Below are 27456 nucleotides of genomic sequence, written 5' to 3'. Positions count from 1 at the left end.
TCTTTGGGACTGCCAGTTCCTAGAAAGGATGCAGAGCTTTCCTGCTGCAGGTAACTGCTGGCTGGCAGAGTTAAAATAGGTGCCCTGCAGTGGGAAAGGCTCAGAGCCACTGGAAATGTTCTTTGTGTGCAGTGATGTACAGCCTCCAGATAATGCAGTTGGATGAGGGGACAGTGGAGGGCTAAGCAACAACAAATCCTGATGGTGATTTACAGAAAAACCCCTTTATTCATGGATAAAGTGAACTAGAAGAGACTGTAAATTGGATGCAAACACAACTCCTTTTGAACTCCTCACAGAGTGATGTAAAGGAGCTGTTGTGTAAATGGCTATTGTGCTAAATATTTTTAAAGTGAAATTCAACGTTTTGCAGGAAACCATTGAGAGTCCATGTATTGCTTGAGAATGCTGAGAAGGTTGAAGTGAACTCTGGGCAGTCTATTTGCAGCATTTGATGTAAACTCATTGCCTTGGATCCCTGCACAGGGGGAGCTTGCTGTAATGATCAGAGTTTTCAGATGTGCCTGTGCAGTGATCTGGGGTTGAGGCGCTGACTGGGTCATTTTGTCTCCGATGACAAATGTTCATTGCAGTGGAGGTGTGACCTTTGGCATGTGTGAGCCTCCACAAGGTACTTCTTTTGATCTAGCTGTCACGCAGAATGTATCGTAGAACATCGTTTTCCAAGCTGATGAGATAAATCATTGTCTGCCAGGCCACCTCTGCATGGATTGATGAAGTTTATTGTCACTAATCCCAGCTGCAGCACTGTGCAGCCCTCAGAAAAGCCAGTGAGGTTCTATCACAGTCTGACTGGAAGATCTGATCTCTTAAACTCTCTTTCCTTCCAACAGTGAGCGAGAGCCGCGGGATCCTGGAGAGCATCCAGCGGTTTTCTCTGCTGCCCACGTACCTGCCGGTGACCTACCGCATCCACAACGCCGACGTGTCCTTCTTTCTTAAGGAGGCCAACCAGGATATCATGAGGAACTCCAGCCTGCAGTCCCGGGTGGAATCCTTTCTGATCTACAAATCCAAGAGTCCCCCCGTGTTAAACGCCAGCTACGGGCCTTTTTCCATCGAACAGGCGGTGCCCCAGGACTTAATGCTGTCCTCAAATCCCTTTGGCTCCGCCAACAAGTTCACGTACAACTGGAAGCTGCAGGCCTACATCCTAAGCCCCAAGATCTACCTGAGCAAGCCCAGGGTGCAGGTGCTGTTCTACGTGGTGGGCAGGGACTGGGATGAGCGCAGCCCCGCGGAGCGGCTGCCCTGCCTGCGCGTGTTCGCCTTCCGCGAGACGCGCGAGGTGCGCGGCAGCTGCCGCCTCGGGGGGGACCTGGGGCTCTGCGTGGCGCAGCTGGAGCTGCTGCCCGCCTGGTTCAGCCCTCCCACCGTGGTGGCTGGCCGCAAGAAGCAGATGGAGAGGTCCGAAGGGAGCCCCGTGGAGCTCTACTACTCCATCCAAGCGGGAGATGAGAGAGGGGAGTGCGCCAAGGAGGACGTCAGGAAAAGCAACGGGATCCGCTCGGGGCGCAACGACGTCGACGAGTCGGGACCTCCCCTGCAGAGGATTGGAAGTGTTTTCCTTTACCAGGCACATGCTGCCCCTTCTTTAACTGAAATGAGATTGGATAATAATATTGTCATCCAGTATGCACCAAAGACGGTCAAGCAAGGAGACATTCTGACTTTCCTTGTATCTGTTGCTGAAAACTCGACAGAAGATCAGTTCACGCTGAGGTAAGGCTGATTTCTTTGGTGCCTTTTTGTTTCTCTGCTCTTGGAAGTCACTTTCTCTGTGCAAATGGCCTAACAGTCCAGCAATTGCTACTCTCCATTTCTCATGTTGTTCAGTCTGGTATTTATATGAATTGTCCGAGATGTGATCTCGTGGAGTGAGAGAGGCCTTTTCCTGAAGTCATCCTTTAAGGAATTCTTGCAAAAATTGCAATGGTAGAGCTGGGACATATCTATGTACTAAGAGGAGATAACATCTAAATTTTTGAGAGCTGGAGTTTGCAGTTCTCCTAATCTCTCACTGGACTCATGTTGAGATTAATGAAGCTTAAATCCACAGAGTTATTTACAGGAAATGAGTGAGAATTGGGCATTTAAGTAGGAGTCACATGTTTCAGCATCTCTCCCCAGCTTGTTGTGAGCTCAGCTCTGTATTGCAGGTTTCTGAGGTTCCTAAGTATTATTGATCTGCCAAAACAATTTCTGAAAGGGGGAAACTGCCTGAAGGGTGGTGGCTGGTGTTTGGATGTGGCATCACGTGCCACATTGGTTCACCTCATTCTGTCCAAGCACTGAGCTGTTCCAGGGCCAGCTCCCTGTGAGCGCCAGCAGAATCCAAGCCAGACCAGTAAGGACTGGGCTGGGCCATGGAGCAGGTGTGTGTGCCTGCCTGAGGGACTGTCCAGCTGTCTCTTCTTTCCAAGCGTGCCCCTGTGTTCAGCACAGGGGCTGTGGGGCTGGTGCATGGGAAATCCGCGGCTGCAGAGATTATTCCATTTTTTATCCCTTCCCACTGGCTCGTGCCACCTCCTGAGCTGAAGGCAAATGTCACACTGGCTTCTGGGCGTGAGACTGATTTGTCTCAGGTGTTGTCCTGGGAATGGTGGGTGCTGCCAAAGCTCCCAGAAGGTTCCTCCAAAACAGCAGGTGCACTGCAGGAGGGAGCAGTGAACTCCCCACTTGCACAAATGCCACAGGCTGGGAGCTGCATTCCCAAACAGCTGTGCTGAGCCCCAGCCACGCTTTGGAGCTGCCACCTAAGGAACCACAGCCTGGGGTGGTTTGAGACAAAACTCCTTTCTCTGGGGGCTGCACGTCTCCCATTCCAGGGCTGAAAGTGGGGCCAGGTTGGAAATGGAACATTCATGAGCTGCCTGGAGCAAGGAGAGCTCAGACTTGGCACCATGGGCCTCAGCAGTAAGAGCTCAGCCCAGCTATGGTTTTTCCCCCAGGGAGATCTGTGAGGGATTTCTGGGGAAAATAGCTTTCCCTAAAATCGGGACGTTTTCCCTTTGCCAGGTGTGTGATATATAAACTGAATAACGATGTATCAGCTGAATAGCCAGAGCACTTGGTTGCTGACTGAAGGGCAGTATTACTTTTTCATCTGGTGGAGGACAGACCCCTCTCCTCACCATATCAGTTTATCTCCTGAATCAGTCTAAGATTTGCTTCCTGAGCACTGATTCCAAGCCAGACAATCCAAGTTCCTCACAGCAAATGTTCAGGGATGTCTTTGTCTTTATTCTCTGTACTAAAGACTTAAAAGGGAAGTCTTTAATCATCAGCAGATATGGAAACTTCTACGCTGGAAAATAGGTTTAAATATAAACATTAAAAACAATTAAGGTAAAAAATGTGTATTGTTTTTACTCTGTAAATGTAGAGTCTTAAGAGATCTCACTTCAAAGCATCTCTATTTCCATGAGCTGTAATCCATTAAAAGTGGAGCTGGTTACAACCATGATAATTGTTACATATGGGTTTATAAAATTTTCAACACCTTGCTTTGTTTAAATTAGGATGAAAACACAGCACCTGAACTTTTAAAGGAATGCTTCGAAAATGAATTTTCTGGAACAAAAAGGAAAAGATGTGTTTGAATTGTAGCTTTTTATTTGGAGATCTAAGGTAGCATAAAACAAAATATAAGCTAAAAATAGGGAGTGAATATCAGTTCAAAATGAAAAGTGTGGCATTCTTGTCTTAGAAACAGCACTTCGGTGTTACTTCCAAAAAACAAACTCTTGTAACAACTTGCTGTTGCTTTCTTGAGTTTGATTTCTCTTGAGTTTGATTTCTCTTGACCTGCTTTTCTGGGAGTAGCTGGCTTTCAGTCTGTGCCCTGCTGCAGAGTCAGAGCATTTATAATGTTGTTGAACTGTGCTTCTGGGGAGCCATTCCAAACTTGGATCTGCTTACAGCGTCTCTGTGGGGTTTTTGGTTGGTGTTTTGGGGCAGAATTGTGGTTTCTGTGTTTGTCCCCCATGGCATGTTCTCCATCTATCTGGTCTCCTCTCATTCTGATCTTCTCCCTGATAGAGGAAAAGGTCTCTTCCCCCCTCCCCCAGTGTAACTCTTTTATGAGCAAAATTTAATTTTTATTGTGAACCAGTCTGTTATTTTTCCAAGTTCTGCCTTGAGTGGCAGCAAGATTTGGAATTATATTCATGAAGTGAGGCCTAGGGCTGCTGGCAAAATGCTTTTACCACTGCTTTTGCTCCAGTGGACTGGAAACTATGGCTTAACAGATGGAAAATATAGGATATACAGGTCAAAAATATAGGAACAGATATGCAAAACAGCCAAAAGTAAAAAATTACTCATCACTACTATCTTCTATTTTAGAACTATTGTGCCTAGAGTAAAACCTATCCTCTTTCTAATCTGAAATTGTCTCCAAGGGGAGTCTTCTAGAAATTCTGAATACTAAAAGATTTGGGGGAAGGTACCCTTGGTTTTTATCTTGTGCTGTTCTGCACAAGGGAAGATTTAGAGGCATGAATGTGGAACTGATGGACTGTTTTTAATTTTGGGAAAGAGTTGGACCATAAGAGCCAAGGCCTAGGTTTTGTTTTTTAATGAGCTAGGGAAATTAAAAATATTTGTCTTGACTCTGTATGAGTGTGAGAGATAGAGGAAAGGAAGGAGATAAAATATAGATGATGGGTAAATATGGAATATTGCTGTAGCTTGAAAGCTTCAACTGGGCCTCAGGAAACTGAGGGATTTCTCAGCTTCATTCAGCACTTGCTTCCCCTTTTTCACCTTCCTTTCCTGTGCTGCTGGCCAGGGAAGGCTGAAGGCTCTCCTTCCTTCCCATCATGGGTGCTGAAAGTTTCACAGAAAATATTCCAGTCTGTCTTGTTCTGCTGCTTTTCTGCACTTTCATGGTGCAAGTATTGGAACCTGAAGTGAGATCTTTATTTGAAATGCTTTTGCTGAGAAAGGAAAACATGAAATATAATTTCATGTCAGTCCTTCCAAATGCTTTCAGTAATTAAAGCCTCAAAGCTCTGGTGTTACACAATTCCAATTTGTGTTTGCAGCAAGCCCCAGTTCCTGCTGGAATTAACTCTGTGCTGTTACAGACGTGGCAATCAGTGTGTGCAGGGGTGCCAGAGCTTCCCAAAGTCAGCAACAGGACTTTGCTGAATCCACACTGAAAATACAGTTCTTTGTTTATTGGGTTTTTTGTTTTGCTGGGCCTAATAAACATAACCTTCTGTTTTGTTTTAAAGTCAACAGGATTGATATTTTCTGCTTGCAACCTTTTAAATTTGTTTTCCTATTTCTGGAAATGAATCAGCAAAGAAATTAGAGAGCTAGAATTGCCTTAAGCTACTGAGTGTTAGGCCTGGATACATTCATGAGTGGAAAAACACAGCATCTTTTTTTCTTTTTACAGTTACTCAATTTCTAATTATACTTCATGAATCCTGTGTGAGGGAACAATTGAAGGTTGATATAGAAACTTGTAAACATCCAATACTGGAGAAAAGTAAAGGTTTTTGTACAAACTATCAATGCTACTTCTGCATTTGTGAACCCAAACTGGGTGTTGGACATGTGTAGGTACCAGTTTTATAAACTACTGGGAAGCTTTGTGGCTTCCCTCTGGTATTTGTAATGATAATTGTGGGAATACTGGGACTGGTGTGAAACTGTGGTGGTGAATAAGCAGTACTTATTGATAGTTGGGAAGACTTTCCCCAAAAGACCCAAAGAGTTTATGTTACATGACCTTCTTATTCTCTGTTTTATCTAACAATCAATCGAGAATAATCCAGCAAACATGAAAAGGGCTGCATAAATACATGAGGGGAGCAGAGTCCAGATCATTAGCACTCAATTTATACAGCAAGAAAACTTGAACAAGGCTGGCATTTTATCAAATTGCTTGGGTGTTCTTCTAGTGCTGGGCTAAATCAAATCTTATTCTTCATGCTGAGCTGAATCATATTTAAATAGCAGAAACAAGCAGTGATCAGGAAGGTTACCAGCCACATAAAACTCTGATAAAACGGGCTGTTCTTAGATTATGTGGCTATTTCATGGTACCCCAGCCCTGAACTTGTGCCTCCTCTGCCAGATTGAAAAGAATCCTATTGAACATTTGTTATTCCTCCTTCCATAGCTCTGGTGCTGTCAGTTAAAACATCCTATTCCACATTCTGGTTTAAAGAGCTTCTAAAGTTTTCTCATAACTGCATTTTTTCCCTCTTTTCTAACTGTGAGAGAAAAGGAACTTAAACTCCCAACAAAACCTAAATGTTTTCTTCTTTTGAAATACAACCTCTGCATTTCAGGTTTTCCACATCAGTCCTGATGTAAAAATAAAATTTAGGTAGGCAGGAGTTAGACACTGCAACCTAAGAAGATGAGAGTCCTGTGTGTTTATTGTTTTGTGGAAATAGCTGGTAATTTCTTTATTGTTTTGTGGTACTAGCTGATAATTTCTTTATTGTTTTGTGGTACTAGCTGATAATTTCTTTATTGTTTTGTGGAAATAACTGTTCTTTCCCAACATGAGCTGGTTCAGAGGTGTTTCTGCAGCAGGGCTGGGTGGAATCAGCCTCTGCTGCTGCCTGGGCAGAGGTTCTCCAGCAGGCTCCTGGGGTCTTCTGCCGTGTTCAGCACACTGTGCAAGCAGGAATTAACTTTCATAGCCTGTTCATGAGCTAGTCAAGCAAATATAATTTATTCCATCTTCCGGATGGCAGAATAGCTTTCCTGCACTGCTAAGTGACTTGCTAATGGCCCAGAATCATCAGTGGCACTGTGGAGACAAGTGCCTGAGAACTATTGACTTCTAGGGCACTCTATTACCTCCTGTTGGACTTGCAGATTATATTAAGAAGAAAATAGTTCCTTCTGTTAAAATCATTCCAGTTAACATCCTCTGCCTTGAGAATCAGCTCACACTGCCTGAGCAGGTGTCAGAAAACTGAGAGACAGATCCAGCAAGCCCTTGCCCACACGAGTGGCCTTTGCAGCTGTGTTATTTTGGGTTTGTTGCACTCGAGGCTCGCCGTCCTCCTCTCAAAGCCGTGGCAGAGGCTGAGCCAGCCTGGCTGAGGTGTGGCTGGAGCTGTGGGAGCAGTGCTGGGGTCTGGGACACTGCCTGACCCCTGGGGTCACTGTCCCAGGCACAGCAGGCAGGTTCCTTCTGCCTGGCCTGCTGAAAGGACCATGTTTGCCTCCTCTCCTGGTCACCTGGAGATGCAAACAGCAGGGAGCTCTTTGACTGCACTGCTTGGGTTTGCCCTGCTGCCTTGCTGTTCTGCTGCACTCTGGTGACTCTGTGAGATTGGGCTAGGGAAAGCTAGTTTTCCAATATAGCTCATTAATTTAGGGAGCTGAAGAGCATTAGCAGAAATCAATTTAACGTGGTTATAGCCGGGAAATACAGGTTTGGGTTGTTTTGTTGGTGGTTTGTTTGGAAAGAGGGAGGTTTGGGGTACCACAAATGCCCTGTTTTATGGAGTAGATGTCAGAAGTGTTGTTTTCTCCCCCCAGAACTGCCCAATTCTCGGTGAAGAGCACGTTAGCAGCTCCTTTGTATCAGAAATGAAGCAGTATAAGAGGTGCTGTCGGGCTGTGCTGGTGAAGGCAAGACAGATGGAGAGGGTGATTGGCAGTGGCAGGGTGTGACTGCCGGGTGTGCAGGTGCTGCTCCTGCCATCCATCACAGCCGAGGTGCCACAGGCTGGGACGTGCTCAGAGCCTGCCCAAGGGCAGGGGGTGCAGGTGTGTGAGCACAGAGCGGGCACCCAGGGCTGTGCTGGCACACGCCCCGGGACCTGCGCAGGGACTCCTCGTGCTTTAGCAGCATCCCACACCAGCATGTGCTGAGCATCTCCCCTCCAGCTCCTTGCCCTCCCGAGTTACTGCTGACAACTTTAGGAGCTCTTTTCTTATCTGTATTTTGGTGCCTGAATATGTAAAACTTTGGGTCAAAGAACTCTTCCTCTAATATTCTAGTAAAACATGAAATCTCATCCAGGTGAGGATTTTTCCTATTTCCAAAGTAATTCTAAAAATAAAGGCTAAGTACATTGAGGAATAAGATGTTTCATGAGAGGGAAAGTAATCTTCGATTTGAAATTATTGGAGTAGTTTGACTTTTCAAGTGTTGCTTTCACATTTTTAAGGATAACATTTATCCAGGATGAGCACACTCATATGAAATGCATCAGGCAATCTCAAAGTGCATTTTTGATCACAAAAACTGGAACATTACTTTCCTACTTCTAATGGTAAATCTGAGCCCTTTCAGATTTTAAGGCTATTGCTTAACCAGGACTGACAGATCCTTGTAACATCTGTGTAGAGCCCTGGTAATGAATTGTCTTGTCACTTTATCAGATGTCAGGCTGCGCAGCATCAGTCACTTTCCAGCAGGTTCCTCTCCCTGCCGGTGCCTCCTGGAGCCCTGAGCAGGGTTTCCCAGCCAGCAAGAGTCCCCAAGGCTGCCCCGAGCCCCGGCTCCTGCTCAGCTGTGTCTGTCCCTGCCTCTGTCCCCTGCGTGCTGCTGCTCTTGCACTGGCAATTCCCACTGCAGTGTTTGCTGCAGGGCTCCTTTGGGGCGGCTGCATCCCTGCCCCTTTCCCGTGGTGGGGAATTCCAGGGGGAATGGAGTGAAGGGAGCTGCTGTTACAGGATCAATGTTTCTGCTGGTTGAGCTCTTCAAGCCCATCACAAGGAATACCAATAGTAAGAGCCCGGGGTGGAGAGTTCATTGCACAGAGTAATTGATGTGTATTAGAGTAGATGGAATCTGATCTAAATCCACCACAACTTTAAATGGTGAAACTGAACCCTGGCAGTCAGTGCAGAGGTTTTGCCTTTGGGACATTAGGAGTGCACAGCCTGAGATGCTGGGCATGCTTGGATCCCCAAACTGACGGGGCCCTGGACACTTGGGGACGTCATGAGGAACTCCATTGCTGAAGCAGATGATGATCCATTTGTGTGTAATATATTCAATAACAGGATTAGTGATCCATTTGTGTGTAATATATTCAATAACAGGATTAGTGATCCATTTGTGTGCAATATATTCAATAGCACAGGATTAGTGATCCATCTGTGTGTAATAGCACAGGATCAGTGATCCATCTGTGTGGAATATATCCAATAGCACAGGATTAGTGATCCATTTGTGTGTAATAGCACAGGCTTAGTGATCCATCTGTGTGTTTTATATTCAATAGCACAGGTTCAGTGATCCATCTGTGTGAAATATATTCAATAGCACAGGATTAGTGATCCAGTTGTGTATAATAGCACAGGATTAGTGATCCATCTGTGTGTGATATATTCTTCATAAATCTTGAGATCTAATGCCTAAAAGCTCTGAAGGGTTTGGGTTTAAGGGTTGTCATCTTTTTGAGGAATTGCCTATTGCAAGTATTCATTAGTCAAGCTAACAGATGCTGAAAATGGCTTTAAATCACCTGCTGGGTTTTCCTTGCTTCTTTGCTTTGTATATTATTTTATTTCAGGGACAGGATTTCCTGCATATAGGTCCTGCACTTTTAGAGTTCATCTAGGAAGGCTTTTTTCCCTCTTCAGCTAGAAATGCTAATTGACTTGGATTTATCAAATAAAAATAAATGAATTCTGTGTTGGGAGACCCTTCCTGAACCATGCCTGTGCCCCAGATTTAGCAGAGACAGCAATTGCTTTGCCAGTCTGTCGATTGGAGCAATCTGTAAACAGTGAGAGAAAATGTCAGTCATCACCAGCTGAAGCCATTGTTTGTGGATGAGTTTGAACCCAAAATTGAACCCAGGAGGGGAGAGGCAATTTTGGGTGTTCCTACTGTTCTTCAGAGAGGTGTTCAGATAAACAGGGAGGGCCTGAAGGGGCTGGGCTGCAGCACCAGTGTGAGTTCTGGCAATAGTTTTGATTAATTTTCAAAATATTCAAAAAGCTTTCAAAAAACAACTTTTTTGTGACCATACAGATGTTCAGCCCTCACTGAAGCTTGATAAAGGAGCCGAGCTCTATGACTTGACATCTCTGCAGTGACTGGTGCTTTACTCTGGGTCCAGGCTGGCAAGTTCCAGGAATTTACTGCAACTTTCCCAATATCTCTTAATAATGAAGGAATGGTGGGAATTTTCTTTATTGTTTTGCTCTAGCTTCTTGACCCTTTTGTTAGCAGGAATATATTATTGTCTAAAAATTCCCAAAGTGAGATACCTGCAGAGAAAAGGTCTATGTGTGGCTTTGAGGTTGTGTAATAATTAGGTGGATAAAACAATTTGGAATGCCTGAAAAATCTCATTATTTAGCTGGAGATGTTTAGGCTTTCTTAACCACCCAGAGTTGGTGATATTTTTCAGCTGTGAGGGAAGATAGGAAGTGCTTGGCTGTGCACTTTTTGGGAAATAGACTTCAAATCTCAGTTTGAGAAGGCTTTAAAATAATAAGCACCATGGGCTTGCAAATGGCTGAACTAGGACCTAAGCGAATAAATAAGGTGGCTGCAGGGAAAGAACTGAAAGAGAAAAAGGAGGAGGGAAGAAAGAAGGGCATTCCCCCAGATAAATTAACATCTGTGAAATAAGACACTTCTAAATGTATGCTAATGGCCTAAATGTTTCCATATTCAATTAAGTAATAAGTCCCGAGTTGGCAATAGGCTCCCAAAACATTCATTTACCAAGAGAAGGCTCCGCTGGGACAGCAGAGGCACCATAATGAACTGATGTGGGCAGTAAGACATGATAATGCCTACTTCAGAGGGAATTACTGCTGTCATAATGCAATTTACAACAAGAATTTACTTGGTAGAAGAGTTTTTTCTCTCTTCATTATGACAGTGTAATTATGATTCCAGTGGCTCAGAATAATTTTGAGAGGAATGAGTTAGCAAAGCTTTTGTACAGAGTGTTCTCAGGCACTTTGAGCACAGGACCAAGGGCACTTCTCTGTAAATAATGATCCCGTGGAAGGTCACGCAGGACAGCAGCCCACACGCAGCTGATCTCATCCTCCTCCTGTGCCCCACTCGATGGACTTCACGTGGCTTTTTCTGGCTGTGTATTTATTTATCAGCTTGGTTTCAAATCCCAGCCCAGTGCAGCACTAACAGGCTGTGCCACAGAACGTGCAGATGTTGATTTACAGATGCTGAGGCACCTGGGGGACAGCTGGTGTCACCTGCAGGGCTGGCCCGGGTGTGCAGCACTGCCTGGGCTGAGGCTGCTGTCCAGTGCCACTGGGAGCAGCCAAATTTTCCATCCCCCTTCTTCAGAGCCAGTGGCTCAATCCCTCTGGAATTTCCTTCAGAGCTGCATGGAGATGTAGTGCAGGATGCTTCCCGTGCCTGCTCAAAGCCACAAGCAATTTATTAACTTATTGTCTAGCTGACAGTTTGGCCGAGTGCATTTGAGCATGGAGATAATCCTTGATGTTCTGTGCCCCTCTGCTTGTGTTTGGGTTTTTGTCTGTGTTTTCAGGTCAGCCAGGCACTACTGGAATAACTGCTCTGAACAGACTCAGTGTTCCTTTGTTTTTCTTCCTCCATTGTCTTAGGAAAAGCTTGGCAGAGATTGCTGTGGCCTTGTCAGACAGAAACTGAGTGGCTGTAATGTGCTTTTTTCATTTCTCTGAGAGGCACCGAGAGATTGACTCCACATTTGCTACTTAAGACAGTGTTGGCAAAATCTTTTCCAATTATGGCAGACTTCTCATCTTCACAGGGTGGCAGATGTGGCTTTTTCTAGAAGCTGAGCTGGCTGTGCTGGAGTGGAGAGATGGCTCAGTGAAACCACGCTCTGCTCTGGTGAGGCACTCGGTTCCAGCCCAAGATGAAATTCTCAGTGGGATGCCAGTCCTTCCTGCACCCCTGTTTCAGTCTGGGGTGACAGATTCTCCCGGGGCAGGGCTCAGGAAGCCACTCAGATCTCTGGGATCACTGATGGGAGCTTGTTCCAGGGCTGGCTGCAGCACCACACCCAGGTCAGGCACCAGAAACCCTGCCAGAGACATCTCCTGCTGCCTCTGTGTCACTTGGAAAAATCTCAGTAGTCACAGATGTTCTTCAGAGGACTGTATGAACATGCTGCTGAATGTGCCAGGAAGCTTTGCAAAAACTAGAAATTATTAGTATGTGGTCATCTGAGGATTTGTGTTCCTTAACACTGAGTAAATGCTAAGGCAGAAAACATAGATAAAAACAGAGCTTTGCACTTGGAATATTGATTTTTATCTTTAGGTTTCATAGTGTTTTACAAAAAAATCTGTCTGTATTTTGCAGTCAAGTGAGCTGAAGCAAGAGGTGAGGCTGAATTGCCCGGTGTCCAGGAGAGTTGATCATTTCCCTTCAGTGCTGCCAGGACACCTCACAGCCCTGTTTGCTGCCAGGTTGTGGAGATAGGTCAGGCAATACAAGGGAACAGCAAGGAATTTTTTCTCCTTTTGTGATTTAATAGACTCTTCTGCTCTGTCTGCCCTCTGAGGGAGCCAATAGATTTAATACCCAATTTCTCTCATCTGCTATCAGAATGCAAATGTGATGGCAGATGAATATGCTTTCAAGAATACTTAACCTAATGGGCATGTAAAGCCTGGTAATTACCAGTTGTTTGTCTCCTGGTGTGTAATGGTTTCAGTAATAGGCAGTGCCACACACAGAGATCTTGGTGTGGGCCAAATTCCAGTGCACTTCTCCTGCTCTTCCAGTGGAAACAAACAAAAAATGCAATGTCCTCATTGCATTGCTTCCATTTTCTGTACCCTGTGAGTACCAACTGGAATGCCAGGTAAGTAATCAAAATTTAGCATTCAATCCACCTTTGATCCAACACATGTAGCAACAGTGACAGAGTTTGTGTTGTATGTGCCACAGGCAGGAGTGGTGACAGAGCAAACAGGGCTTTGTGGCTGATAAAGGATTCATTCTGCAGTTCCTGACCCTCCCCAGCCCAACAAACAACAACAAACACAGCTCAAGGTGCATTGCTCTCTAATTTGACAACAATAATAAAAGATAAAAGCTGATAATGGAAACACCACAAAGCAGAAGCTGAGCCATCTTGCTCCCTAACTGCAGCGTGTTAAAGCCCCTGGGAACAATAAACTCTGGTGGCCTGAGCTGGGCTGGGAATAAACACAGCAGTTTGGGTTGTATTTCATGCTAGGTGTTGTCATTGAGTGCCAGTGTTGTGCCAACATGTTTTGAGGTTTTGTTTCTCTTCTGTGGGCTGGAATATTCCATCAGAGCTGAGATGTCCCTAAGCTGCTGTTCCCAATGGTCTGAATAATGAGCAGCTTTCTCCTGGGCTGAGGGGCAAGAGCCAGGCAGAGCTCACAGAGGCTGTGCCAGTGCCGGCTCCTTCTGATGTACTAAAATAGGAATATTGATCCAATATCGATATCTGGGATGGACAAAACCTCTTTAACATGGAAAGTGTATGTTTATTATAACAGCGGGCAGCACGTGGGATAATTCCCTAATGCACACTGCAAAAATCACAGGTCTTATAAAGCCTTTTTATTTGCAGAAGCCTTGAATATACAAAATATGAATGCATATTCATATCCCTGTCACTTCCTCTGCTCTGTATGTTAATTGGCAAAAAGGCCATTAAGCATGTGTAGTTCTGTTCCCTGAAATGAGTTGGGGGTCCATTCTGGGGAGGGGTCTCCAAAATGAAGAAGTAAAATAAGTCTTCCTCATTCTGACCTTTCTCTTTCCCATGCATATGGGACAAATGAATCCTGTAGTTTTCATGTGTTCAATGGGTTCCTCAAGTATGGGAAGTCTGCAAATGTTTTGTGTCCCTGAAATCTGTTTATCACATTCTGTTTTTCATGATAAGCACAGCTACCCAAACATAAAGCTGGCAAGCAATGAGTGAATAGATCCTGGATATCTTATCTAAGATCCAGCTACTGTTAACTCTGAGCAGAGCCTGTTTGTCTACTTCTGCTAACTCAGCAGCATCTAATTTAACCATCATCTTAACTTTCCGAAAATTCTCAATTCTTCAGAATTAATGTCTCGCTTCAGGGGCTGCAGGGCAGTTTGGGGCTCAGCCCGGGCACAGCTGGCTCCTGTGCAGGGTCACAGGTGTCAGCAGCTCCTGCAGCTCATGCTGGGTGCCAGCATTGGGGACAGCTCTGGGACAGCTCCGGTGCTGCTCCAGCACCAAAGCTGAGGCTTCCAGCCAGCTTCATCAAAGCCCAGGCTGCATTTTGGTTTTGTGCACGTTTCTGGGCACTGCAGCCTTCTACCTGGGCTGAGTGACAGTCTGAGAGGTGCAAAGTTCCTCCCCGGCCTTGAAAATGGGAAAGGGAAGCCAGAGCCATGGCTCAGCTGGAGCCTGGCCAGGGATGCTTCCAGGGGCTGCTAAATCTTGAAATCTTGAAATCCAGGCTGTCCTGCAGAGGGGCAGCAGAGAAATGAGGGGTTTTTCTGCAGGGGGACTGCCAGCTGCCTGCAGCTTCTCTGCGATGCAACAGGGACTCGTCCTGTCTAAAAGGAGCTGCAGAGTCTAATTGAGCCTGTAAATGTAACTCCCCCATCACTCTTAAAAGTTAGGTGCAGTAATCACGGATTTTTCAACTGAGCAATGGGAAGTTGAAAATGAGCTGCAAAATGTGTTTAAAAAGCTCTATTTTCTAAGTGATTAGCTCTCACTAAATCTGTGTGGCAGCATGTGATCAGTAACAAGCCCAGCTCTATTAGAGTACTCTTATTTATGACTGACCAATATAGACTCAGCTGTCATCACTTCACTCTTACAATCTGTTTCCTAAATAAAATCACAACTTAACCATATGCTTGACAGAATTATGTAGCAGCTTTAGTGTGTTTATTTTTCACTCTGCTGTATGCATCAGTCCTCACTCGGTTTGAAAGTCTGTTCTTTACTGCTGTTGTAAACTCAGCCGGGCCATTCATGCCCCGTGGGCATTAGAGAACAGCCATTCAGTCAGATTTGTCCGATGATGCTGCAGAGGAGGCAGCATTCAAAATCCTTGAGAGGTGCACTGCCCTTCCTTCAGAGCAATTATTGTTTAAAGGGTTGAGATTTAGAGAAAATTGTTTGATGTACCAGTCTCTTTTTTCCCCTGTTATTGGCAATCAATATTTCTTACGGGATGAACCAGGAGCAAGTTGTTCAAATATTGGGCTTCTCTTTGGTTTGGCCAGTGTAAAAACAGGCTGGGTCCCTGTGCCACAATCATTTATCTGTGGAGAATGTTATCAGCTGATTGGGGGAATTAAAACCTGGCCAGCTGCCCTACAGAGCTCAGCAAGCGACCAGTAAATCCTTGTGGTTCCTAGGGAAAGGTGGGCTTGAAGTCAAAACCCAGCCACAAACAGCGAGAGAAGACACGTGTATATATTTCAATCCCAATAAATCAGACTTTGTACGTGTCAGAACTGCTCTGTATTCCTTTGGAGCTGAGAACTGCAGCTATTAAGCCAAGAGAAGCGGTTGCCTGAGATCCCAATATAGACTCGGAGAGGGAAGTGGTGCAGCAGGCAGGTAGAGAATGGCACTCGGTGTGCCGGGCACCCACGCACGTGGAGCTGCTGGGGAGAGCAGCTGAGCCCAGCCCAGCTGGCCTCGAGCATCCCCTTGCTCTGGGGCTTGGGGTTTTCCTTTTCCATTTCTCAGTCGTGGCTGGTGCCCTCAGAGCGTTTTCCAGCCCCTCCTGACTCTGCAGACAGAGCCAGCTGAAGTGGTGCTGTGCTCCCTGGCTGCTGAGGAGATCCCAGATTGGGTTCTGGAGAAGTGGAGGCTGCAGAGCTGGGGCTGGGATTCGTGGGGACTCTGGTGCTGAATGTTTTCAGTGACAGGGCAAGAGCTGATTGCTCTGCTTGGCAGGGCCAGCGGTGCAGGAAGTGAGGAACTGCATACACAGGCTTTTCTTCTCAGGATACCAATACATCTTTTCTAAATGAGAAATATTTTCAAATATTTAAAAATCATTTAGAAGAATGTATGAATGTGTACCCTGCTGTTTGACAGAGACAGCTTGGAAAATGTTATTGACAACAGCACTGTTCTTCAGAGTTACAATCTGCATTATAAACCTCAACAACAAATCAGGCTAAGTGGAGCCTGAGTTCATCAAATGCATCACAGCAGCACAAATAAATACATTACCAGAAATCCCTGGAATCCCCAAAACCTTCTACTTACGTGCCAGAATTAAATTAGTCACGTAGATCTTGTTTGGGTTCTGATATTAATACATGGTGGCTTTGAAGCACGACTCAAGTCTAGAGTTCTTCTACTTAGTGATAGGGAATTTAAAAATAGGTTTGTAAAGGGAAAGAGTAATTTGGAGAAGTGACAATAATTTCAGGATAACAAAATGCTTATCCATAACAGATAGTGCCATCTCCTCTCTGTTCCTTTGTGTACATTGAGTACACCCTGCTTTTTATCTTATGTAAATGATGAACTACCTTGCACTGTCAGAAGTCGTACTTATCTTTACAAGCACTAATTAGTAACTACATGGCAAAGTCCTGTTTTTAATGGGCTGGAGAGAATGCAGTGGGGTTGGACAGCAGTGTTAGAACAGGTGCTTTCCTCTGCTGTGCCAGCTGCAGCCAGCCCAGGGCATCCTTCAGTGAGGGCAGAGCCCCAGGAGCTGCAGCAGTGATGCAGAGCCATGCAGAGCTGCAGGTGAGCCCTGCACAGCAAATCACAGCACACAGGCTTTCTTCTGGAGACAGGATTTTGGGGAGCTGCAGTCCCGTAAGAAAGCTAACCCTGGTGCCTCTCAGGGTTTGAAAATACAGGATGCTTCTTGTCTCAGTGAGAAATTTATAAGCTCAATTATAAACCTTTGGTTTTGAGAAGATTTATTAAATTGTTCAGAAGTTTAATGAAAACAAAGTATGTTCTGGAAGTAATATGGCTTATTTTGAGATCTACAATGGATGCTGAAAGTGTTCCCAACCTTCAGTAAATCATACCAAATATTTTTAACTATCTGTCTAGAAATACTGAGCTGAGAAATAGACATAATAAATAATTTATTGTGCAGACCAGGAGCAAATATGTATATCACACCCTTTCATTTCCAAACACATCTTGCTGAGCAAAGCCATGTGGTTTAAAACAGATTTGCAGTATTCCCCAGTGTCTCACAATCAACTGTGCAATGAACCTGAGCCCTCCTGAGTGAAATCCAGGGGCAGTTCCCAGCAAGAGCAGTGGCAGCTCTGCAGTCCAACACTCTCCAGCTCTGTTCTGCCAGTCCTGGAGCTGATTTTGGGAGGTGCTGCTCTCACATCAGCTCACAGGTGTTTGAAGAAGCTCCCCTTTGTTTCACTGGCAACAGCCAGAATTTCTGATAGATATTCTAAATAAGCCAGAAAGAAATTAATGGACTGAGAAGTTCCTAGATTATAAATAAATATGTCTTTATTGGGTGAATGCTGAGAGGAAAAGACCAGGAAGGAGACAAATGATGCTCAAGGACTGGAGATAGAATGGGGAGCTCTTTAGGGACAGAAATGGGAATGAGGCTTGCAAGTTTCTGGGCAGGCATGAACATGCAAAAGTGGGAGTTTTCTGTCTTTAGGGAAATGGGATTTGCATTGTCCCTGAAAAACTGCGAAGGAATGCATTACAGAACTTGAGGATTGGTATAAAACTGAAAAAACCTCGTGGGAGCAGGGCTTGCATCTAGCCCAGGGCTGCTGTGGGCGGCCAGTCTGTTTCTGGGCATGGCCCCAGCCAGACCTTGTTGGCACAGCTTTTCCAGCAGGGCACAGATCATTTCTGTAAATATTTCTTTCCAAGAAGCAGCACAGAAGGGCCCTTTTCCTCAGGCCTTGCTGGCAGCCTGCTCTGCATCCCTGGCACTCGCTCGCCATGGCATGGGGTGTGATCCCAGCTCCCCCAGAAGTGAGCGTGGCATTGTCACAGAGCGTGGCACCTTGGGGACAGAAGGGCTCATTTCCTCTGCTCCTTCTGCCCTGTTGCCACCAAAAAGCCCAAGAGGGGCAGGAGAGCGGGTGTGAGTGAGGAATTGCAGCAGCTTTCAAATACCCTCCTGTAGGCACTGGCTTGGAACCTCATCTGTGCCCTCGGGGAGTGCAGAGCCTGATGGGACTCGCAGCATCTCTGCTTTCCAAGTGGCTTCCCACAACACGAAACTTGTAGGAACATTTAAAGTCTCTTGCTGGAATGAATTCTGATCTGACTTATACCCAATTTCATTCAAATCAGACAGTGCAGAGGAGAGCTGGCAATTTGCATAGACACAGTAATTTGGAGAGGGCGTGCAGAAGAGCTTTTTAAAATCCACATGGAGTTCATGTCCTCAGTCGCTGAGCATGGGTAAAATCTAGGAAGTTCTGAATTCTAAGTCCTTTCCCCCCCCGGCTCTCTTGTTTGCTCAAGTCCAATTATTCAGAACCAAAATATCATATTATATCATGGACTAAACAGGCTCACTTTGCAGCTGTGTTGGGAAATGAAGGAGCATTTGAAAATGTGACTCTCATATTGCTGTATTATCATTAGTTTGAGTATGTGCCACAAATAACATTTTGAAGACCAGGTTTCCTTTTGACTTTGAAAGAGACATATGAATTATTGAAATAATGAGCTAAAGTCTTATTTTAAATTGCATTCTGTTACTTTAAATTATATTTTGCTATAAATTTCAGTTTTGTCTAATATTGCACTTAGCCATCTTTGGTTCTCAGCAGGTAATAGTCTTTTCCTGCATCACCACTATCAGTAGCAGCTTCAGATTTAATTAATTCCCCGTTCCAAGCACATCCCAAGGCAGTGCCATGGCACTGATCAGTCAGTGCATATCCAAATATGATAGTGCCTGTGATGAGCAGCAGCACACCCAGTGACCCACTTTCCTCCCACGTGCCATCTCACTCTGCTTCAAGGACAAACCCAGTGACATTTGCCATCAGGTACCGCGTGAGCTGCACCCGGCAGAGCTCTGCCCAGCTGCGGGTGCAGGGGGGTTCCAGCAGCCCTGCCTGCTGCTGCTGCATCCCCAGGGCCTCTCTCCCTCCGGGGCTTTCCTGGCAGGAGCAGTGAGGGGTGCTGAGTGCAGCCCCTGTGCTGCTGCACAGCACACACACAGGGGCAGGGATGGCTCTGTGGAACTCGGCTTCCCGGAGGGAAGGTCCTCCAATGAGCCTTCAGGGGGGCCTGTCACATTTAGTTCTTTCTGCTTTTCTTTTCCAGTGTGTATCATTTTGATAAATCTCCTCTAGCAGTCACTCCCAGACTACCAGGCGGGTATTTTTGGAAGAGGAAAAATTTCTTTATTTAGCAGAAAAGCTTGGGGCTGACTTGTTGCCCTTTGTTCCTCCAGCCCTGCTGCTGGTGCAGGTCACCCTTGGTGGCCCTGCCCCGTGCAGGGGATGGAGCTGGGGTGGCACAGCTGTGCCCATGGCAGCACCAGCCTCTGCTCCCAGAGCTCAGAGGGTGGGCTGGCAGGAAAAGCCTCTCTGAAGGAAGCTGCTCCCACACTCCCCATCCCCATGGGCTGAACAGAGTAGGATGAGGCTTCAGTGACTGCTGCATTTAAGCTGGGTTTCCCCAAATTAGCCCTGCTAGAACAAGTAGCTCTCAAAGATGTTTTCAATATGAGCAAATAGGGATTCCTAAAACACGTTAGGAGTTTTTTGTCACTGAGATAGGGCTGAATTACAGGCTTTGCTATGGATTTTATACAATCATAATGGACTGTAATCCTTGTAATACGATGGGTTTGTGACAGAGATTACTAAAATATTTATCCCTGGCATCTTTCCTTTTTAATACATTTGTTTTCACTCTCTTAAGTGAAAGCAATATATTGACAGCAAACCAGAGGTATTTCATCAGTCTCTTATCAGCAGCCAGCACTAAAGCCAACAAGAAGAGTTGGGGGTTTTGAATAGCATTTATTGCACTGTGTTTTCCATTTTCCTGACAATTCCAGGAGAACCTTTGTAGCCACACAGAGGAGGCTGATTTTTCTAACTTAGAGCAGCCTGTGCTTAAACATCTTTGTTCCCCCAGCCCCACACTGACCTTCTGCAGCTCTGCAATGCCACCTCGGGGTCCCCAGGCTCGGGGCTCTTTCTCTCCAGCCCAGCAGGTGATGAAGAATAGATTGAAATCTAGATTTACACACTCACAGAGCTGTCAGTCCCTCCCACAGTGTTCAGGCCCAGGTGTTTTGGTGGCTGGTTTTGCTCTTGGCTGGGAGCAGGTGTGTGTTGGCAGGGTGTGTGATGGCAGGGCTGTTGTTTAATTAGTGTCCCTCTGACGTGCCTCGAGCTGGGGCTGCTGCTGTTCAAAGCCTCCCAGAGCCACCTCTGGGGTGGGCTTGGAAGGGCCTTTGAAGGGAGCTCCCTGGCAAGTCAGCAAACCCCTCCAAAGTGCTGATTTCACTGGGAGCTGAATCCTGCCCTGCCCTGCTGGTTGGTTCATCCCTTGCCTCTCTGCAGTTTGGGAATGAACCAGTGGTTTTCAGAGCCACAGCACCGTGTGCACCTTTTGTGCAGGAGAAGTTGCAGCTGCAGCTGGGGGAATGTTCTCTGTGCAGCTGGTGTCTGCCTTTCCCCTGTCTGAAACTCGTTAAAAACCCCAAACCCGCTCAGGCGGTGTGGAGGTGGGAGTGCTGCTGGTAGCCACATCAGCACGGTGTTAGCTTCTGTCTGCTGTAGAAAGCTCCACTTGCTTTGTAGGTTTTTCAGTATCTTGAGTTCAGCCCAGCTGTCAAACAAGCAGGTTTGTTAGTGCCAGCCTGGGCAGCGTGGTGTGGGCTCCATCAGGGCTGAGGGGAGCAGAGAGGCTGAATGGCCAGAGCTGGGGCTGTGCAGACAAATCCTCACCTGAGCCTGGCTCAGGAAGGAGCATGCAGGTGTTAGAGACCTCTGCTGCTACTGGCATCTTACTTGGGAAAGTGGGTTTAATGGGTGATACCTGAAACTGGCTCACGTTCCTTGGAGTCTAGAACAACGAGGGCACAGTCAGTGTTTGATCCATTTACTATTTAAATTACTTTTCTGGGCTCTTTTTCTGCAGTTTTTCTCTCTCCATCATGGTTTCTTCAGCCTCATCACTTTATCACATCACCAGGTGATGTTTGAGTTACTTGCTAAAACAGCTTTTGTTCTCTGGTGGTTTTTGTCCTACGAGCTGGCAGACAGGGATACAACCTTTTTCCTTTCAAAAGCAGCTGTCTAGTGGCCACTTCTTCCTGGAGAATTTTAAAAAGTAGCAAATTAAATTAAAGTATTAATGCTTTGGCTACTGGGCTTTTGCTGCAGGAGTAAAAAATGTCAGTCCTTGCCACAGGTAGCATGCCTGCATGTCTGCTCATTAAAACTTTTAAAACCCTCTATCCTCAATAGAGCAAATTGGTGCCTAAAATTTTGATGTACTAAACCTGGTGTCCAAGGCTACAAGTTTTAATACAAAAGACCAGAAAAATTCATGTGCACTTGAATTCTTGCTCAGTCCCATGTTTTTTAAGTTCCCATATTCTGTTTCATGGTGTTTAGCTTTGAGCACTGATGAAGGACAGTGAATTTGAATCCCACAGAGGGTCCTTGGAACAACTGTGCTGGGACAAGAAGCCTCTCACTCCTCATCTTTCTTACACTGAGATGCACAAATAGAATAAAGCAGTCCAAGGATGTGCTTGGAGTCTGAGGCTGGGAGATGGAGTTATTGTTTTTTCAGCATTTATATGTGAGAGGATTACCTCAGCTCCTGCACAGTAGCTCAGTCTTGGAGAGCAATCAACAGGGAGGTTTTTGTGTTACTCCACGGGATCTCTTCTGCTTGTTTGGATCAGCCAAGCCTTTTCCTATAGCTCTTCCAAGGTGAAAATCACAACCACAACTGTGCTCTGGCATGCTCTGGAGTTAATGCTGCAGCTGGGCACTGACAACCCTGCGTGTACCCTACATTAAGGGCACAGGATCATTTTGAGCAGTGTCATTTTTGTATTAATTGAACTCCCTTCTGCACCAGTGGCTTCACTGAGCTGGTAGGCTTTGCCTGCAGCAGAACTCCTTGCTGCTATTTAGCAAATGTTGCTTTGGTGGCCACTCGTGCAGATGACAGAAAGGTGGTTAAATGTGCCATTGTAAGAGCTACAGTGTTCAGCCTGGATTTTATGTATATAACAGAAATTTCTATTGGAATTACTCAGTGAATATCTATTTTATGCCAACAGCAACTCTTCGGAGCAATGCAGGCTTTTTTCCTCCATTGAAGAATCTGCACCCTTTATTTATACACATCCTTTCTCTTCACTGTAGCCCTGGTGCTGTAAACCTTAAGTAATGTCACCAGGAATCAGCAGAGTGCTCCCAGGAAGGAGGAAAGGTCTCTGCAGAAAAGGCTTTTCAGGCTCAGGATTTTTGCAGCAAAGGCTGTTCCGTGGGTTTCTGTCCCTTTGGACACCTGACACACGTGTCACTGAGTGAAGGACAGGCCCAGCACACTTGGATCCCGGGGTTTTCGTTCTGGTCCAGTTGCTGTCAGTGCCCCTGTCCCCTCCTGCAGGGAGCTGCACACAGCAGGGGATGAGAGAATTCCTGTGAAACAGAACTAAGCATTCACAGTTCCTGTGATGTCCAGAAGATGATTTTATCTGCAGCTGTGAGAAGTTGCTAGGGAACAGAGCTAACTCATTTTTGCTGATGGCTCTTGGTTAGTGCTGTGGAGCAATGTTCCCTCGGCTCTCAGCGCTGCCGCCGCCTCGTTCTGCATGAGGATGTGACTTGGAAACACCTCGGAACCTCCTGCTGCTGGAGGCTGAAAGGAACTTTTAGTGAAGAACATTCTTCAGGTGCCTTCCAGCAGCAACCCGTTCAGCAGGAGAGCTGGGAGCCCCCAGGTGCTCCGTGAAGGTCTGGAAGGGCAGGATCACTGTGGGGCCCTGGGAGGAGCTCTCAGAGCCTGTCTTGGGTGCAGCCCCCCCAGCAGAGCACAGGAACATTTCTGGAGGTTCTTGATGTTACCTGTGGTTGCTGATTTTCGGCTCAGCTAGAAGCACTTGCTTTAAGATGCACACTGCTTGTCACTGAGCATAGGCAGCTGGGGGAGATGGGGTGGTGGCTGCTTCAGGAGTCAAAATTCCTGTGGTTTTGATTGCCAGCAACATCCCTCCACTCAGGTCTTGTGGAAAGGTCACTGGCCAGGCCATGCCTCTGAAGGAGTATCTGCATCCCTCAAAAAATTCCCTCATTGTGTGACCCCAAAACAAGAGGCCCTGTACCAGGCACTGCTTCTCAGATGAAACCAAAGATCTGGTTTGAGCAACCCCATTGCTTCTTGGTCTATATAGAGAATATAAAGACTGTTCCTATTTCTGCAGCTTTTTGGAGGACTCGTGGTGCACAATTCACCAGTTTTTTCTTCTCTTTTCTGTGCTCAATGTTTTCAGCCAATTCAAGTGAATCATAAGAATTCCTCCACTTGTTGCTTTCCCACTCAGTAGAAACATATATATGTGGAATAAACACAGTTCTCTTTGCTGCTCCATCTGCAGTGGAGGGCTGGGCAATCCATCAGGGCACTCATCTTGTGGGCTGCAGGGTTCTCGGGGCTGTCCAACACCAGCCTTGCTCCCATGCTGCTTCTGCTGTGCTGGCTGCTCCAGAAAATGTTTTTCACCTGTGAAATGGGGCAGATGGCACTTTGTTTTCACTGCACAGAGTGCCCAGTACTGTGCTTTGTTTTTCCTGTCTTTCCTTAAATCTAAGTCTAATTTTAAAAAATTGCTGGTTGCACAAGCTGTGCTGTTAGCAGCTTTGCTGCTGTTTGGCCAGGAATAAAAGGGATGTGCTGCATTGTTTGCTTTCTTACAAGCAATTTAGAAAGATTTCAGACCCTACACATTATTTTTTGCATTTATTTTGGAAACAGTACTTTGAAGCAGTCTGTGGGGCTCCCAACCACTTTAAATCAGCAGGCAGCGCTATTTATCTTTGCCTTTCATTTCTGTAAGTAAACACCTTCCTGCACAGCCTGGAATACAGAAATGTTTTGCTCTGGCTGCTCGTTGGTGCCCAGAGCTCTGTACCAGGCTTTGGGCATGGGGCAGCCACGAGGGGTGTGAAAATCCAGTTCCTGACCTTTCTGTCACGCTGGGAGTCCCAGGATGACTCCTGCTGGGGGCACAGGGTGCTATTCTTAGCTTGAATGTCTCTGGAGGTCTGCTTCCTGGGCTTCATCTAACTCAGGGTCTTTCTGAAAAAAGATCTAATTCTGCTTCCCACTGAGGATGTGGCCCTCTGATGCCTGGCTTGGTGAGTAAATGGAGGTCAGAGCTGCAGACTCTGTGTTTGTTTCTGCTTTAAATCAATTTGTATGCATCCTTTCCTTTTGCCTCTCCAGAGATGCTTGTGTTTCACATCTTGCAAAACATGTTTGTAACAAGGACTTTGTTTGAAAGGCACAGGAATAAAATCTGAATGCTTGTCATGTGTGCACGTATGCAGATATCTGCACCTGTGTGCATGCACACAAACTTCAACCACAGCAGGCAATTTTTGGCAGCCCATGAGATACACATTACAGACAAATCTATTTTATTTAATTCCTGGTATGCACAATTCCGCTTCTGAAGCCTAAATAGGTCTTGTGCCCTTTCACTAATTAAATTTCATTATAAATCCACCTGGGCTATGTTTTTTGCAATGTCTCCGTTTGAATGGCGCTGGCTTGGTGCTGTGTGGAATGGGTTTGCCTCCCGAAATGTTAATTAGGTGGAGAATGTGTTATGCTTTGGAAAAGCTGCATTGCAAACCCATAGATAAACAGATTGATTTAATTTTAATCTGCTTTCATGGTGGTGCATAATGATAACTGGTTTCTGTCTCACAGGGCTGGAAACCACAGACCTTAATAAGAGTTTGTGGGTATATCATGGAGCTTTAAATGGCTTCTGTTGTGCTAGACCGCTCTCCATAAATTATTCCAACTCCATCAGCATCTCAGGGACTCCCCATTCTCTTCTGCTGTGGATTTTCAATCAGTGCAACTATTAGTGCAGTCTGAAGAAACTTGGAGGTATCTGCTCTGAAAACAACTGCCAGCTCTGCTTTGTACATCAGGAATTCAACGGGGAGAGCAGAACCAAGACCAGCCTTGCAGAAGCCAGCTCTGCAGCTCAGATCATGGCATCCAAATCCCACCTTTCATAAGCCATGCCAAAATGAATAATGCAATTAAAGCCAGGCATTCAGATGGTTGGTAGGAAGTGTCTCACTACATGACCTGTTTTTGTGATCTGCTCTTCCTGCTGAAGTGAGAAAGGTGCAATTCACTTCAGCCACTTCCAGAACAGTTGGTTTAAACGGGCCCTTTTCAAATACAGCTTCTTCCATTGAAAGGGTTTCAGCTTTAAAGGTTTGTTCCTGATGGGGAAATAACTTTTGGGTTTAATGGTCTAAATTTCTTCAGGGGTTTGTGGTAGATACAGATCCAGAAAGCCTTTGCATGCTTGGTTTTCTTGTGCTCACAGCAAATATGCCTAAAGTCTGACAAAGATGGGCTGAGTTGTGCCTGTTTTCTCAATGACAGACACGTTTTATTTTTGACTGATGCTCAAAGAGCCTCTTTCAGGCTCAAATTCTGTCCTATATTAGCTTCAGCCATAAAAAGCAATGAAACTGCAGAGGGAGGCAAAAGAAGAATATGACCTCAAGGTGCATAAATTTAGCATCACCCCAATGCTGTACATAAAAGTGGAAATGGAAATGCTGGGAACACAAATTCCAGCCAGCCCTCCTCGTGCTGTGGAATGGTTAATTTGGTCTCATCTACTGAGACCTTCTCAAATGGGAATAGATTTTGGCCCAAGGATGGTTTTTCAGGGAGACTGGAAAGACAAAGGGCTGGCTGTGCACTGGATTCCCTCTGGGTTTGGTGAATCTTGGCCTCCTGCTTCACCCTCTCACTGTTGGCAAGTCTGGTGAGCTCTCTAACATTCCTCATTCCCATTCCAGTGCTGTTTGTGAGTTTACCAGCTTCCCTGGCATTCGCAAACCTGCTAGCCCATATTGCCTTCAATTCTGGGAATCCAAAAGAAATTCTGTCCTGAAGGGAAGCCAGGACATTTGTTGCTGTTTTCCATTGTTTAGTGATATTTTTGTGCATTTGAATATGATTCTTCCAGCACAGAGGCCTCAGGGAAGGGAGGAGGTTGTGTGCAGGCAGTGAAACATCAGGATGTAAATGTCAGAGCGAAGTTTTCTGGTAGCAAAACGGCCTCGTTTAAACAACATACAGCTCCAGCCTGACCTGAGATCCTGCAGAGATGTCTGCATTTAATGTAGCACAGTGTTAACAGGATCATTGTGCACTTACTTGCCAGCAAGAGACAGCTCCCAGGGAGCTCTGTGAGTGCATCCACAGCTCAGTCATGCCACAGCTGCTGTCTGGTTTTAGATCCCATGGCAGCATCTGGCCTCACACTACCTGATTTCAAGCACGACATTTAACTCTGGTCTTCAGGAAGACCCTGAGGAGGTCTGCCAGTTCCTGCTTGGTGTCTGGAGGTGGCTGGGATTGTTCTCCAGCCCCTTCCAGGCTTGGGAGCACAGAACAGATGTTTTTCCAGCTCCAGGAGCAGCAATTTGTTCTGGGATCTAGAGGGGATGGCACTGGAAGGAGCCTGTGTGAGGAGCAGCCCATGGCATTGTCCTCAGCAAAAATGGGCTCTGGGCAATGAGAGGCGTGGGCTGGGAATACCTGCAGGGCTTTGTGCTGCTGACTTACATCAGTGTGTGTGACTTTCAGTGGGTAAAAATCGACCCGATTCCTTTGTTCCGTGCCATGAGAAGCTGTGGTCGGGTCCGTTTCTGCTCACATTTGGCTTGGCCTTGGTTTCAGGTGGGTGGTGGGGGACAGCCTCTCCCACCCTCCTGCTCCCAGCCCTGCTGCCCGAAGGAGGTGGAGATTGCAGAGGGGAGGCTGCCATCCTGCACTGCTCTGCTCTCCCTGCATGGCTGGGTTGAGGTCAGCCTCTGGGCAGGAAGAAACACGGAAGATAATCAGAAATAGAAGCCCCTTCTGGTTATTTCTGAAATGCTTCGGGGAGATGCAGTGACAAGGCATTCTCAGAGGCCACTGTGATGTCTGGAAGGTGCCTAGGAGCTCTCAGCAATGTCCCCTCTGCACACAAGTTATCTGCCACCTTCTCATGCCATGGTGACAAGATGACAACCAGCGGTAGCAGGGTGTTAACAGGCTCCCTTTTCTTTTTCTCCTTTGATGTTGAAAGTAGCTCTCTTTCTCAGAAGGACCATGAAAGGTTCCCACAGATCTTTGCCCCGAGCACTTACAGTAATGAAAAGCTAACTTCAATGTCACGGGTGTGAAGCATCTTTATTTGGAGCTGTTTAGGGCTGGATTGCTGTTTGTTTGTGCTGTTGGGGAGGGGGGTGAGACTTGTGCAGGGCAC

General features: G+C 46.1%; 1 protein-coding gene across 4 annotated transcripts in view; it reads left to right on the top strand.

The window, feature by feature from the left end:
• Positions 1 to 27456, top strand: part of TMEM132D (transmembrane protein 132D) — a 176261-nt gene that overhangs the window by 41927 nt on the left and 106878 nt on the right. For all 4 annotated transcript variants that reach the window (XR_013340940.2, XM_085593389.1, XM_077787272.2 and 1 more), the window contains exon 2: positions 855 to 1743. Coding sequence is in view for 3 of the 4 variants with exons in the window: in XM_085593389.1 (XP_085449515.1) it covers positions 855 to 1743 (889 nt within the window). In the remaining variant the exon portion in view is untranslated. The remainder of the gene's footprint in view (positions 1 to 854; positions 1744 to 27456) is intronic.

The sequence above is a fragment of the Lonchura striata genome, chromosome 15 (genome assembly GCF_050655825.1).
Source record: "Lonchura striata isolate lonStrDom1 chromosome 15, ASM5065582v1, whole genome shotgun sequence".
Taxonomy (NCBI): domain Eukaryota; kingdom Metazoa; phylum Chordata; class Aves; order Passeriformes; family Estrildidae; genus Lonchura; species Lonchura striata.
The sequence above is the reverse complement of the archived record's forward strand: the minus strand, read 5'-3'. Positions and strand labels throughout refer to the sequence as shown.